Here is a 15536-nt window from a genome sequence, read left to right as displayed (position 1 = left end):
ATACGTGATATACGTTATTGTTATAAAAATACCTGTCGCATATCCTGTTGATTTACGGTGGAGGAGCAGTGGGGGAGCAGTGGGGGAGCAGTGGGGGAGCAGTGGGGAGCAGTGGAATTTTTGGGGAGCAGTGGGGGAGCAGTAATAATTTATACGGAGAAAAACACGGAAAATCATGTAAAAATCACGTGAATTTCACATTTTTGAAAAAATTGTGGGGGAGCAGGTGGAAATTTTGGGGAGCAAGGGAACCACATCCTCTCTACTATATAGTAATAGATATATATGGTACATGCCTTGTAAATCCAAGGTATATACATTCTATATATGTAGTATATACCTTGTGGAAACCTATTTTATATTTCTTGCTTTTTCAAAAATGCTCACAAAACCCTGACTATACCGAGTGAGCGTGAGCGAGCGAGGTAATTCGCTAGTTTTTAATTACTTTCGGAGTAAGAATAAGTGTAGTCAGTAGGTGAGTGACTCATCTTGCATTATAGAATAAATAATAACCATCTAAAATTTAGTTTTTTCTCACCAAATTCAGCACCTTGTTATTCCTCTTCTTTACACTGGTAACCGGTACTCTTTTTAAAGGACAGGTCATATTTTTAAAAAATGGAAAAAATTGAGAGCCGAGATGATTAATTTTCCACAATTTTCATAAAATATTAGACGCCCTGTCATGCCAGTTACGTTGTTTTCTAGTAGCGTTTTGAGTCCTTTTTGAGAGTTATTTGTGTTGTTCCGAGTTGTTCCGAGTTACTTGAGATTGGTAATGAGTACCTTGCTCGAGCTGTTGTTGGTCAACGTGTATTTCAGACCCATCAGTTCGTTCAATGGCTATATTCTCTGATCTCGAGGGAGCGCCTTGTAGTTTTTTGATGGAAAAGCTTTCTTTTTTGCCAATTCCTGAACGCCCTGACCAGTAATTTTTGCCATTTAAAATTTAAGAGGGATCGTTTCTAAAAAGGCAGTCAGCAGCTGTTGTTGAAACTAGTGTTTCTTTTACTGTAGGGTTGACACCAGAATTAGTGCTCTGCGAGTGAAAGTCTCGTCTCACATTATGTCAACAATCATAAATGTGTGTCGACTCTTATGACTTTGTAGCCTCTATGTGGCGTCGTGTAGCTCTCTCTCTCTCTCTCTCTCTCTCTCTCTCTCTCTCTCTCTCTCTGCCTCTCTCTCTCTCTTCATGCGATTTACTCGATCAAATTACAGCGCATATAATATAATTCATGCTTCGTATAAACGTAGGCCTACTAGGCTTCTGCTGCATGAGTGCACATGATTACACTTGGCATGTACGAGATAAAAATCAAATAAAATGTAATGCAGTGTGAGTCGAGACCACGCTCGCAAAAAAACTCTGCAAATAGCCTCATAGAATCAGACATTCCACTAGAACGATTGTTAACCATTACTCCAGTGGGAGTCTCTATAACAGCGCTTCAAGCGGTCATTAGGGGTTCAGGGCAATGGTAATTAATTATCCCCAACCACTAAATTACTCACCCCTGTATTCACCACATGGCAAACAGGAGCCCGAGTAAAGGGGAGGAGACTGACCTCAGAACTTACGTTCCTTAGCATCAAGCCGAGTTTAATAATCTCCCAGCACTACATCATTGAGATATCAGCACTAGGAGACAACTAATTTTATTTCACATACCATGTGATCGTTCATTTTGCAAGCGTGGCAACACTTTTCTTTGAGTTCTTATTAACTTTCATCAAATTCTTAGCTTAAGTCGGCTGTCCCTTATTCAAGCCTCGTAGAGATCTTCTCTAGTATTGTTTGTAATTTATTGTTTTAATTTATTGTTAGCAACTTTTGAGTCTTTCTTGAGTCTTAGCCATTCAAACCAATTTGTCGATGCTCGTCACTAGTACACGTGTTGGGTATCTTGATAAAAAAACAAGAGAAAAGTCTTTTCAGATTTCTCGAGGCTCCGTATCGTCCTAAAAAAATTATTTTCGTCAAAAAAATCGGGTTTTGGCTTCAAAAGGTGCGTTCAAATGTCTGAAAAAATTTAAAAAAATTTGAGGTTACTTTTTTTAATGAAATAAAAAAGTGAAAAAATGTTCGAAAAAGTTATTGCATTCTAACGCCTTATATGAATTTCAAAATTTTTAATGATTTTTTCTTAAGGCCTGAAGTACTCGTATTTTTGTGAATTTTTTCAGATTTTTTAATTGCTTCAGACCTTCAGAAAAAATAAAGATAGAAAATAGACGTCTATACCGGAAGGGATAGGTGGGGGGAGGGGGTCCATAATTTTGTTTTTGCCATTTTTTTATCATGTACTATAACATATTAAAAGCGCGTCAAGATTGGTGATATACGTGCGGACGAAAATTAAAAAAAGTATTATTTTGACCCATACATAATCCTTTTCTTGACTTTTCAAACAAGGGTGGTGAAAAAACATAGATTAGGTTTATATGGTCTAGTGGTATGCGAATCGGCGTCTTATTTCGATACGCGACGAATGTGAGAGAGACGCGATCGATGATGCAAGAGTCGAAAAGTCGAGCGCGCGCTGCCTAATTAGCAGACGAAAACCTGTCAGTAATAAGGCGGCCATACACTGACCTATGGGTAGTGGTAGCACGCAGAGAGGATAACTCTGTATGGGACTGCGCGTGACGCAACACCCATTGTCGTCGTAACCTATCCTTGTGCGTGCGAAAGTGTGACTATGGTTCCACATAGTGAACTTGACATCTGGCTGCCTTCTCGTCTGCCCTTGCTGTGGTGGAGTCATTATCTGGTATAATTCTCCTTCCAATCAACCATCTGAATCTACGTAATGTTAGTCATCTGAATCTCTCTTATCATTGTGCGCCTCTTTTCTATAATTGATAAGCTCAATCTCTTTCGACTTTTCCCCGTATAGACCTGTCCCTACGACCGTCGTTGTCTACTGACTTTAGCTGCGGTGGCCCGAAGTCACGTTAATACTCGTACGGGGTTATTTATAACGTTTCCGTAACGTAAATCAGAAATATTATTTTTAAGCATATGTATTTGTAATTCTTGATTTCTTAGGCGTCACAGCAGTGGCGCCCATTTTAATAAACTAAAGCCTAATAGACCGGCAGATAGTCACTGATAATAGGTGCTGATTTTTCCACTTATGTCTTTGGAATGTCTAGAAGTTATCGATGTTATACTACATCGATAACAAGCTCAAAAAATTATGCCAATATTAAAAGATGATGATTTGGCACTGATCGAGTCTTTATCTAGCTAAGCATAAGAGCACTTACAAGGAGACCACATGAGATGCGGGTCACGGAATGTCCTGAAATTTTTTTTCTGGTCTCCTGATATCTAATAATAAAGCCCCCTATGCTTAGTTTGATCCGATGGGCCTTAGGGCCCATTTTAAAAATAATTTTCTAGTTTATTGAAAAATCTTTGTGATTTTCTAACTCGTGATAGGACATACTAAACGGAAAATTGCACAATGTACAAGTCTTAGAATTAGTCAAAGAATACATTTGAATTTTTTTGGAATTTTCGAGACCTGCTATCACCTATTTTCAAAGGCCCAAATTGAACGCGTTTTTATTTTTTTCTTAAGAATTCCAGAGAGCTTTGAAAATAAGTGAGAGTAGGTTTCAAAAATTCTGAAAAAATTCAAATGTATTCTTTGACTAATTCTAAGACTTGTACATTGTGCAATTTTCCGTTTAATATGTCCTATCACGAGTTAGAAAATCACAACGATTTTTCTATTGACTAGAAAATGATTTTTAAAATGGGACCTAAGGCTAATTCGATCAATCTAAGCATAGAAGGTTTTATTATTAGATACCAGGAGATCAGAAAAAAATTTTCAGGACATTTGGTGACCCGCATCTCATGTGGTCTCCTTGTTAGTGTCCTTTGGTGTAGATCGATATGGTCATAAGAACCCACGATTGTGTGCGGATTTTTAAACTTATGGCAATGGAAGACATGAAATTTTGAAACTCATAGAATACATAAAAAATAATGGCATAAGTGCCACTAGTAGACATAAAAATCTAGACTCTACGAAAGTTGTACAATATTTCGGGTTAAAAATCGTTCACATCTTTCGTATAGCCTAGATTTTTATATCTCCTAGTGTCACTTATGCCATTTTTTTTATGTATTCTATGAGTTTCGAAATATCATCCTTCCCACTGGCATAAGTTTAAAAATCAGCACACAACTGATTTTTAAATCGTTATCTACCGGTCTATAATTATTAACTAGCGATTACATATTCTTATTTCGGCACACCCTTCTATTTCCTCGTTACAGGTAAACGTGTGAGTCTAGCCGAACGATTGTACACACATGCTCTGAGACTTTCTTTTTTCGCTACATAGGTGCAAATACAATTTTTTGTGAATCCCCCAGCCAAAAGTAACATTTTCATTTCGCTCAGCGGGAGAAAAGTGTTACTTTAGGTTGGGGTGGTACAAAAAAGTATTTTATGCAACAGTAAGACCAAAAATGTCTTTTTTCGCACATTTTTTAGTGCGCAAAAAGCGCTTTTGGACACTTGTGTGCGGTAAAATGCCTCATTTCGACACTGGTGAGCGGTAAAATGCCTCATTTTGGACACGGGTGTGCGGTAAAACGCCTCATTTAAATGAACGTATTTTTCGCCTACTATTGCATAAAATTTTGTATGCAACACGTGCCCAGCTTTTTGCGCACAGTGTGCGGAAAAAACACCCACTCGTGCCGGCATGGCCGGCACTCGTGTCTTTTTCCACACACTCGTGCCCAAAAACGCCTTTTGGGCACTTGTTACATAAATAACTATTTTTCAAACATTCTTATTTATTGCAGTAGCTGCAAATTAATTTTTATATTTTTTCAACAACCTTTTCTCATGAAAATTGGAGTATCAAGCAAAATTACGACACAAAAAAATTTTTTTTGCTTAGTGGTTAATGATTATAATGAGTTGAAAATAATTACCAACCTGAAGAACACCCCCACCTCGACTACCATCGCTGAAGTACAAAAAATCGCTTGGTAATCCAATAGCTTTGCCTGTAATGTTTCAGTTATTAGTTGACAAAAAGTTGAAAAGAAGTAATAGGTACTAAAAAATTTTTTGAGTACTTCAGGCCTTCAGATAAAATCATTCAATATTTGAATGATTCAATTTTTTTTTCCTCTCTCTTTATTAGACACCTTATTCTCAGAAGGGCCTGCAGGAGACTTGGAGCCTGTGCGCAAAAAGAGATAACTACCCCCCTCCCTACAGTCTCGCATTTGCCCAGGCCTGAAGATCTGTGGGGTAGGGGAAACCTGGGGGTATACGTAGTGCATATGCACTACACACTCCTCCTCCTCCTCCTCCAGAGGAAAACCCGCCCCGAGACAGGCGGAGCACATGGGTTTTCATCCTGCCGAATGACAATAGGACAAATCCGATTGTTCTCACCAGGATTTGAACCCAAGGCTCCTCGAGCAGCCTATTGTTTCTGAGGCTAGCACGCTAACCACTGAGCCAACGACCGCTCTTTCAGTGAAATGGTTTCATACAGCAGACCGGAATATTTTTACCTTAATTCTTAACCCAAAAAACGATTACTCGAATTTTTTAGAATTCTTTAGTCATGCCACTGAAGTCTAGAGCTTAAAAACTGCTTTGTTCAACGAAAATAGATTTTTAATGATAATACGGAACCTTATAAAATATAGAAAAAATGGGGCATTTCACGTCAACTTTCCCAGTGTCACACAGCGTGTCATTATTAAGTCGAATCGCTAAATTTATAAGTCACTGTCAAAGCTAAATGCATCTAGAAAATATAATACATCATTTCGATTAAAATTGCTTCGGCTTTTTGATGGTGAGGTCAGCTTTTTCAAAATGTAAAATTTTCTCCGGTGAAATTGCCGGTAAACTTTTAAAGCCGATTTTCTCAAAAACTTCAGTTTTAAGACCGTTCGAAATTCAAGATCAAAAGATCAGGAAATTTTTGATTATTATGGAAATTTTCCACAGAGGGAATTTTTAATTTTAGCGAGACATAGCGAGAGAAAGAAGATCAAACGTGATTTTTTCGTGGTTGTTGTATACCCGACCGGCGCATCGTACACGAAAACCACGTTTTTTCTTCTTTCTCTCGCTATATCTCACTAAAATCAAAAGAACTCTTTCTGGAAAATATTTATATCGATGGAAATTATAACGATGCAAAGGAACGCAGTTTCCTCATCTTCCAAAAAGAACCACTTTTTTGTTTGGTTGTTGATCTAAAGTAACGGTACTCTTACTCAATCGATGAGATCCGACTCATTTTTATATAAAATTATTACCAAAATTAGGTATTTTTCTTTTACATTGCTGCTTAGAAGAAACAATAAAAAAAAATGTTTAGTCTTCAAGTGCAAAAAAAACATTATGCTATTCTCATAAAAACGAGTATTCATGCTTATGATAAAACACTTTACAATGAGAGAAAAGAGATTATTTCAGTGATCTCAATAATCGAAAATCAACAAAAACAAATACTTGCAAATCAAAATTAAGAAACCAACGGCTCACCTTGTATTTTAAATGAATCTTGCGTGTTTATTATTACTCTGTAATAAAGAAGTGTTTTTTTACCTCACAATTTTTTTTCTGAGCATTACATGTTACTTATCCTGTCATTCTACAAATTTTAATTTTTTCAAGGATGATCTGTCGCGAAAATGAACTGTGTAAGGAAGTAGTCGTCCGATACAGAGTCCGACGGTACTCCTTCCTTATTTTATACTAGATTTTCTTACTGTCGAAAGAGATACCGTAAAATACGAGTCTATTGATATGCAAATCGGCGCCTTTTTTCGATACGCGCCGAATCTGAGAAAGACGTGATCGATGATGCGAGAGACAAGTCGAGCGCACGCTGCCTAAATTGGCGGACGAAAACCTGTCAGCAGGACGGTGGCCATACACTGACTTATGGGTAGCAGGAGCACGCAGAGAGGACAACTCTGTGGTGAATTGCGCGTGACGCAACACCCATTGTCGTCGGAACCTACCCTTGTGACTTCTTTTGAAGTCGGTAAAATTAGAAAAAAAGCCCTTACTCGAACTTAATTTTAAATTAAATCGGGGTTTTATTTGAGTCCGTAACACCCTTAATATGACCTTAAAAAAAACATAATACATAGTTCAACGTAAAATTTTTCGGCTTTTTCAAATCTGCAATAAAAAATGGGGGTTTCTATTTGAAAAATTGATTTATGGGTCGCTGGAGCTTGAAGGTTATATTCAAGGTCAAATTCAAAGTCACCATTAGCTTCCTCGTCAAAAAATAAGTCGGATTGGAGGTTTTTGATTTTTTTCCTACGCTCATTCCGCGAAATTTCCAGGTGTATCCATACTTTTGCCGCACCCTGTATAATATATAATATTATAGATAGTATTGACATTTATAATTTACTCTTACGAAATATGTTTAATTTGTATTTTTTTTTAGTTTTTCGCCGTGCGTTATAGTACTAACTTTTTGCTTACGTGACTACCTTACATGCATTTGTTACATCTTCAGCAGCTAGTGACAAAGTATGATCAGCGGTTGAAAAAGGATTTACGTACTCTATGTTATTATTTAAAACATTTTTAAATTTTGAACTATTAAAAAAATTTTTTTTTTTGAGCCCATGTATCGATATTATCATTCATCTCGTTTTTTCTATAGGAGAAATATATAAATCTAATCGAGAATTAGTCCGTAGAGTTGAAGTAATTAGAGCCAAAGAAGGCGCAATAGCATTTAAAATACCTTATAAATTATATTGCTTCATATCTTTTGAATTATCAATATTGCAAGGTAATTAAGGCTATAACATTTTAATTTTTACCTTTACGCGCCCGAAATTTGAATTTATTGAGATTATTTCAGTAGTGGACGCTGTACGACTTACCATTTGTACCTACACAGGCGTAGCCTGAACTGCAGGATTATTAATTATTTAACTTTTCGCGATTGTTAGAAACGAATTCGTATTCTCTTTTTTTAAAGCTCGCGGGAAGTTATTTTTATTATATCTGATTGAAACGGAACATCTGAAAGATGATTTTTCCATGTTCAATCGTAATATTAATTAGTTTTTTAATTATTGTACACCGAACGAAAAATATGGGTACAGGCCGGGCTCGAACCGGCGGCATCTCGCCTATAGCCGGCAAGTGCTCTACCATCTGAGCTACCGAGACCTTTGCCGATATCATCGTTATTTGGTGTACAAGAGATGTTAATTATTCACTAATTTTTTTCTAAATTGATAGGTCACCACCTATTGGGACCTGCCCTTCTTCCACCGTGGGCTTAGTTTTTATTTTAATTTTTACCTTTACGCGCCCGCAGTAATAATCCTGCAGTTCAGGCTACGCCTGTGTAGGTACAAGTGATTTTTCAAATATTATGAGTGGTTTTTTCATGGTGCAAAGTTATTATTTATTAAAATAGTGTTTAAGTGATTACGAGGTTTTTGAGCGATAAGAGGAGGAACAATTTTGAAAGATGAATTCAGGTATGTATTAACCATCACAGTGCTACGTGAGTGCGCGAAGCATGTCATCGTTGCAAAACATGTTAATACATACTGCAGTATATACACTCGGCAACAAAATTATTGCAACAAAAAAATTCATCGAAATTTTGTCAATTTTCAAATGCTTCTATCTTGGGCTAGATTTATCGTATCGACACGCTTTTTTTTTAATTTCTTGGAAATTTTGTCCTCTTTAAATCCATATAAATTAAGATAAGATTTGAGTTAATGTTGAGTTACCAGTAGTATTTGAGCGTGACCCTAAAAATTACTGAAAGAAAATGACTGTTTGAACGTGTACCAGTACCACAGTGATTTTTTTATCGAAATCTAACATACACCATCGCAAAGTGCTCTTTTTAACGAGTAATTTAAAAAAAAAAAAGACCTCTCTACGATTTTTTTAACGCCCTGTAGGTCGATTTGAAGGTACGGATTATGTACGCAAAATGCCCAGAAAATCGTCTTGATTTCAGCTAAACGGGGGATTTTACGTACTTTAAATGGTATCTTCAAATCGACCTACAGGGCGTTAAAAAAATCGTAGAGAGGTCTTTTTTTTTTAAATTACTCGTTAAAAAGAGCACTTTGCGATGGTGTATGTTAGATTTCGATAAAAAAATCACTGTGGTACTGGTACACGTTCAAACAGACATTTTTTTTTCAGTAATTTTTAGGGTCACGCTCAAATACTACTGGTAACTCAACATTAACTCAAATCTTATTTTAATTTATATGGATTTAAAGAGGACAAAATTTTCAAGAAATTAAAAAAAAAGCGTGTCGATACGATAAATCTAGCCCAAGATAGAAGCATTTGAAAATCGACAAAATTTCGATGAATTTTTTTGTTGCGATAATTTTGTTGCCGAGTGTATTATTGACCACTGTTTGTTCGAATCTGACAGCGTTCATGGACTTCGATGGCCATCGATATCGAAGATATTACGACTTCTACAGAGTTGCAAAATACTTTGGTGGACGATCCTTCCTCGACTAGTGCTGAAGATACTGCAGAAAATTTCGGACAACACGCATGGTTCAACGAAAAATTTTTTCGTAACGTAAAACGATGCAGCAAGACATCTGTGTCGGCTACTTGCGTTACGTGCGAGAAAGTAGTAAGAGGAGTTCCGGATGTTTCATCTAATTTCAAAGGTCATTTGTCCAAGGTATGTCCTCGTCGTATTTTCACGCAAAGATAAGAGCTGTTCTGAGTTTACTTTACTCACGTCGCATCTCTCTCTCTCTCTCTCTCTCTCTCTCTCTCTCTCTCTCTCTCTCTCTCTCTCTCTTTCTGTCCTTTTCGCCGCCGATCTCTGTACATCGAGATGTGTGCAACTACGCTGAGAGATTCGAAGTCGTTTGCGAGCTAACTTTAAATTTCACGGGCTTAGCTGTGACGCGATAGCCAAATAAATAGTCGAAATACCTCAGTTCTTCGCAACGATTGCTGCCGCTTGTATTTATACTTGTTTATATTTTTGTACTATACAGTCGTCCCTGTTTTTACGCGGTAGTTCCATACCAAAAAAGTACCGCGTACAAAAAATCGCGTAAAAAAAAACATTGCTCTTATGGGAAAAGGGGGGTTACATGCAAAGATGTGATAAATTTTCGATTTCCAAAACATTTTATTCAAAAATACATGTAAATGTTTCTTAAAAAAATCAGTAACGCGTGTCTGTTTAGCACATCTCATAATATTTTTGTGTAATTCAACGTAGGCAGTCACAGCAACTTCACAATCATGCTTAAATTTCATGCTACGCACCATGATCGGATCATACTCGAGGGCCATTAACAATAGAATAAGCGATGATCATTGGTGCTACTCGCGAAGGAATCCGCGTATAATCAAATCAGTGCGCGTAAAAAAATTTTTCGGTCTCAATTCTGTAACCGCGTATAATTGAAATCGCGTAAAAAAAAGCCGCGTAAAAACAGGGACGACTGTATATGTACACTTCTTTCATACTAGCACCATCCAGTGCTGCACGTGGAGTATCAAAAATATGCGGCCATCAAAAAGCTCAAAAATGATGTTATCGCTCCCAAAACATCCAAACGCCAAACGTTTGAATTTGACCAGCGTGTCTTCAATGATAATGTTGCTAGATGTGTACTAGACAACATGCTGGCCTTCAGAATCGTCGAAAGTGATACGTTTCGAAAAATTTTTGACGGTGAGTTGACACTTTCATATCGAACTCATCGATGTTGGGCGCTATATTATGTAAGTTATTTCGCACTACAGATCTCCGTATCAATGGAGGTGATAACCCCTTGCACCATCTGACCAGAGCATCTATGTTAAAAATGGCTACTGATATAGTAACGTCGCAGAAGGCGACAATAATGCAATCTATTGCGGATGCTTCGTACATCTGTCTAACTGCAGATATTTGGAGTGCACCTACCCGCAGTTTTATGGGAATTACTGCTCACTGGGTAAGCTTAAGCCTATACTGAAAATTGGTTTCGTAACATTGAGTTTTTACGTTGCGCATATATCATATGGCATCATTACTTTTACTTTGCAGCTTGATAAATATACTTTACGCAGAAAATCAGCTGCTTTGAGATGCCGACAATTTGCTGGTAAGCACACGCACGATCGTATCGCTGAAATCATAGCTGCGGTACAAGCACAATACAAGATGCGCGTAGGGCAGGTCGTTGGTACTGTTACTGATAACGGCTCAAATTTTGTGAAAGCTTACGAAGTATTCGGAAGCAGTCATGAGCCTGATTTTTTAGAAGGTACATTACTTTTACTCTTAAGTTGCAATTGCACTAAATTCGTCTATTGTTGAGGCTCGGTGATTAATTTTCAGATGATAACCAGAATGACGATGACGATGAAAATTTAGCAGATCAAGATGAAACTCAGGAAGAACCTACAGAAGAAGATCGGTTTGGAGTCGAAAATGAGTGTGCCCTTACTGATGCTGCTGAAGGATCATCGGAAATGTCATGCGAGTCTGTACCAGCAGCCCAATCGTCTTTTCATTATCGGTGTGCGAGTCACACATTGAATCTAATCGCAACTACAGACTGTTCATCATTTCCAAACAAGCGAAACTGAAGCGTACTCATGATTCTGCCTTGATGAAATGTAAGCTTTTTTGGAAATCATTGAAGTCTGTTCAAAAACGGGAGGTGTTGACTTTTTTACTAGGGGAAAGCGTGAAGCAACCAAACGTGACAAGGTGGAATTCACTGTACGATGCTCTTAGCCAAATTTACAGATTGAAAAAGTAAATACAATCAGACCAATTTTATAAAATTATAAAGCCTAAGCGTCGTTTAAAAGATAATGATTTTATCCATATTGAGTACTATGTGGCCATAATGACACCTCTGGCTTCTATGATTAATGTATTACAAGGCGAAGAGGACTGTTACTATGGCCAATTAATACCAGCTTTAATCACTATCGAGCAACGTTAGATCGAACAACGCCATACATTAGATTCTAAGAAGCAGAATATGTATCGCGAGATGATTAACGGGTTGACTCAATCTTTGAAAAGCAGATTTAGCGATTTTTTCAACATTCGTGGTGCTGGTAAAACAGCTGCTGTCGCCGCTCTTACCCAACCAAGTTTTAAATCAACATGGATCAAATGCTTGTCCAAGGAGGCCCAGGTTGAAATTAAAAACATAGTGAAAGCAGACGAGAGTAACGAGGTCGCACCACCGCCTCCACTACTAGAAAATAATTTTTATTTCGGAACCTCCAGGGAGCCAAATGAGCTAGATAATATCATTTCTGTAAAAACAGGCACAAATGAGTTTTTGCGTTATCTGTCGGAGCTGACAACTGGCAATTTTTCATACCTCAACAATTTCCCATCGGTTAAACAATTATTTTTGAAAACAAACACAATTTTACCATCATCTGCTCCGGTCGAGCGCTTATTTTCTTACGCCACCATACTTAATTTGCCGAAATTTAACAATTTAACCGACGAGCAATTTGAACGCCGCATTCTCGCAAAAGTAAACTTGCAGAATCTATCTCGTTTTAATCTTCTTTCTTCTCGAAAAGCTAATCTCTTGAAATAATATAACTCGAAATAATTCTCTCGAAAAGCGATCTTGATTTTGTATTGTAGGAATTCAATTTCCAACTTGTTTCCGCGAATTCATCAAAATCGACAATTCACTGTGTCTTCGCTATGCCCGTGCAGTATGAGCTGGACTTTGGCGCTAAGCACACGTCTCCATGAAAATTTATAATACGGCGACTAAAATTGTAGTGACAATAAACAATATATAAAGTACTATATAAAAACTTGACGTCTAAACAATCGCTATCAGAACAGTAAAACAATGGATTTCACTTATTTCACTCGTCCAAGATATTCTTGAACGAACGAGTTCCAAAATTACGCTATGGATAAAATATAATTATCCTTGTTTACCAGGACGATTCCTTCATCCACGAATATCAAGTAAATTATATTGTTTTGTACATAATCTTTATGCCACGCTAGCATTAACATCCAACTTTTAGTATCGCTTCTAGTTTCATACTTCTAGTATCGCTCGTGACATTCAGTATAACATGAAACTGGTGCGGATAACTTTATCCGACGAAACAGTAACAGCAGTCGATTTGTTGTACGTTTAACGTTTCTCGTAAAAAGACATACACACATCCGTTGCATTGTATATTCATGTGATTTCGTTTTTCGTGGCTTAGGCATATTTTTTTGGTTCCACCATGGTTGCTAAAAGTTAAAATGATTTTTTTAGAAACATTCGTCAAAAATTTATTGCAACAACTACATAAAGAATACTATGTCAATGTGCGTACAAAACCTCATTTACTGACGAGATTAGAGTGGGAGCTTGTGAAGGATTTCGATCGCATGAAGAGGCTACTCAATAGCGATTGCTAAATGTTTTGGAGTGACGATTAGTTAAACTTTTTTGTTAAAATTATTGTTTATATTTTTTACTCGTTTTGTTACATTTATATTATATGTGCGTTAATGATATGTTTCTATAATATATTCACATTATATTATGTTTTGTATGACAATATGTTATCATTATCATGTTTATATGCAATATTGAATAATCGCGTAAACGTGAAAAATTGTTTTTGTTTATTGTTATATTTCGTTATACTGTACAAGTGTACATTTCATGTATAAATATATTTATTTATATCATTATGTTTATGATCATGTTTATATGCAATACCGCATCATCGTGTAAACGTAAAAAATTGTTTCATATGTTGCTGTTCGAGAAATTTCTCGAACAGTGTTGATCAACGGCCGTGGGCACGTTCAAGCTCACGTGCAGTGTCGGGCCGCGCGAGTATTGCTGCGCGCTCAGAGATGGCGTAGCGTCTCGTGCCTGCCGCGAATCTACGTGCAGCGCGCTGTTCGCGACGGACACGTGAGTTTTTGCTCTCTTGTGCATCTCGCGCTCCTCGAGGTACCTCGACCTTTTGCTGGCTCGTTTAACCTCGCCTCTCGCGTGTGATTCGTGCTCCAAATTACCCTCAACGTCGAATTCAGCTCATGCAGACAACTTCAACCTAATCTGCGACTGCTCAACTGTCCACATCTGCTGCTCTCAACCCAGGTGGGACACGAAAACCAATACAGGCCACTCATCGACGACTACTCACTCGACATTGCGTCATTGCTCAACTCTTTGGATCGGCTCATCTGGACGTACAACATCAGGTAAAGAACCTACACGTGTGCTGAAGAAGACCAATAATGCCTTCTTCAGGCCCTGTAGAGTCTTTTCACTCTCTGGCGCAATTTGACCCAAGCACGGAGTCACTGCGAGGAAAAGTGAGGTTACGCTCAAGCCATGTGTAAGCTCACAAGATTCTCAGCACCGCTCACTTCCGGCAGCTCACGCAGAGGACGAGAGGATTAATATAACTTTGCTTTTCGTCTTGCTCCGATTTCTCTGTTTCGTACTCCGCTCAAGTTGACATCTCAGTGCTCTCAGTTGGACTGCTCATCGCGACTCAATGCAAAATTAATACAATTTCTTAAACTCATGTTCTTGTAAATTAAATTCTTTCAAAGTGAACAATTCAATGATTGTTTTATTATAGTGGTGAAGTGGGAAATAAAGAAAATTGTGAAAACCAAAAAATTTCATGCATTCAAGCAGTCATTGTGCGACCCACCCATGCAACCATCCTTTCAATAATTAATTTTTTAAACTAATTCTCAAACAGTTGCTATATTTTGTTGCTATACTGTAAATTGAATACTGCAAATGTATCCATTTCTATACAAACATATAATACATTTATTTCTGATTTTTTGTTATCAAATCATTTTATGTATTATTACTGATTATCACTGATTAAAGTTTTTTGCTCTAACATATTTGGATTTTTAATTTAATATATATTAAAATTGAAATTTAATTTTTAATGTGTGTCTTACTTAATTACGAATTGAAATTAATTTCGAATTTGAAATCAATAAATTTATAATTACATTTAATTTGTAATTTAGCACCTTATAAATTGGAAATTGAATTAAATCGTTAATTTCAGAGGTTTCAAATTAGAAATTAAATTTAATCGACAATTTTTATTGTTTCTAAATTACAATTAACATTTAATTGAATAATTTTCTTTAGTTCGATTAAATTTTTAATTAATTATATGCAACCCTGGGTCTACTTAAAGTTACTCCTCTTGAATGTACCATCCACGTGCACAAGTTTCCGCTGTGGTGACATCTACCTCTCTTCTTTTACGGTTTCAAAGGAAAATGAAAGTTAACACGTTGAGAGGCAAGCTATATTGGCAGAATCGCTAATTTCATGAACTAATTTGTCGTGTAACATTTCTTCCACATTTAGGTACGAAGCAGCGCATGCGTAGTTCCTGTTTAATACTCGAAAGCGTGTACAACGCTTGCAGTAATTTGTCAGTCACGCATCCAGTCAAAGCAGCCAAATATATAATATTATTATTTATTAGATA

The 15536-nt window shown here is 37.0% G+C and overlaps 1 protein-coding gene across 1 annotated transcript in view; it reads right to left on the bottom strand.

Annotated features, from left to right (window-relative positions):
* LOC106652664 (aromatic-L-amino-acid decarboxylase-like) overlaps nt 1-15536 on the bottom strand; it is a 259293-nt gene that overhangs the window by 207690 nt on the left and 36067 nt on the right. The window contains exon 4 of the mRNA XM_014371756.2: nt 4974-5044. Within this exon, the coding sequence (XP_014227242.1) occupies nt 4974-5044 (71 nt within the window). The remainder of the gene's footprint in view (nt 1-4973; nt 5045-15536) is intronic.

The sequence above is a fragment of the Trichogramma pretiosum genome, unplaced genomic scaffold, assembly GCF_000599845.2.
Source record: "Trichogramma pretiosum strain Unisexual culture from Peru unplaced genomic scaffold, Tpre_2.0 scaffold88, whole genome shotgun sequence".
Taxonomy (NCBI): Eukaryota; Metazoa; Arthropoda; class Insecta; order Hymenoptera; family Trichogrammatidae; genus Trichogramma; species Trichogramma pretiosum.
The sequence above is the reverse complement of the archived record's forward strand: the minus strand, read 5'-3'. Positions and strand labels throughout refer to the sequence as shown.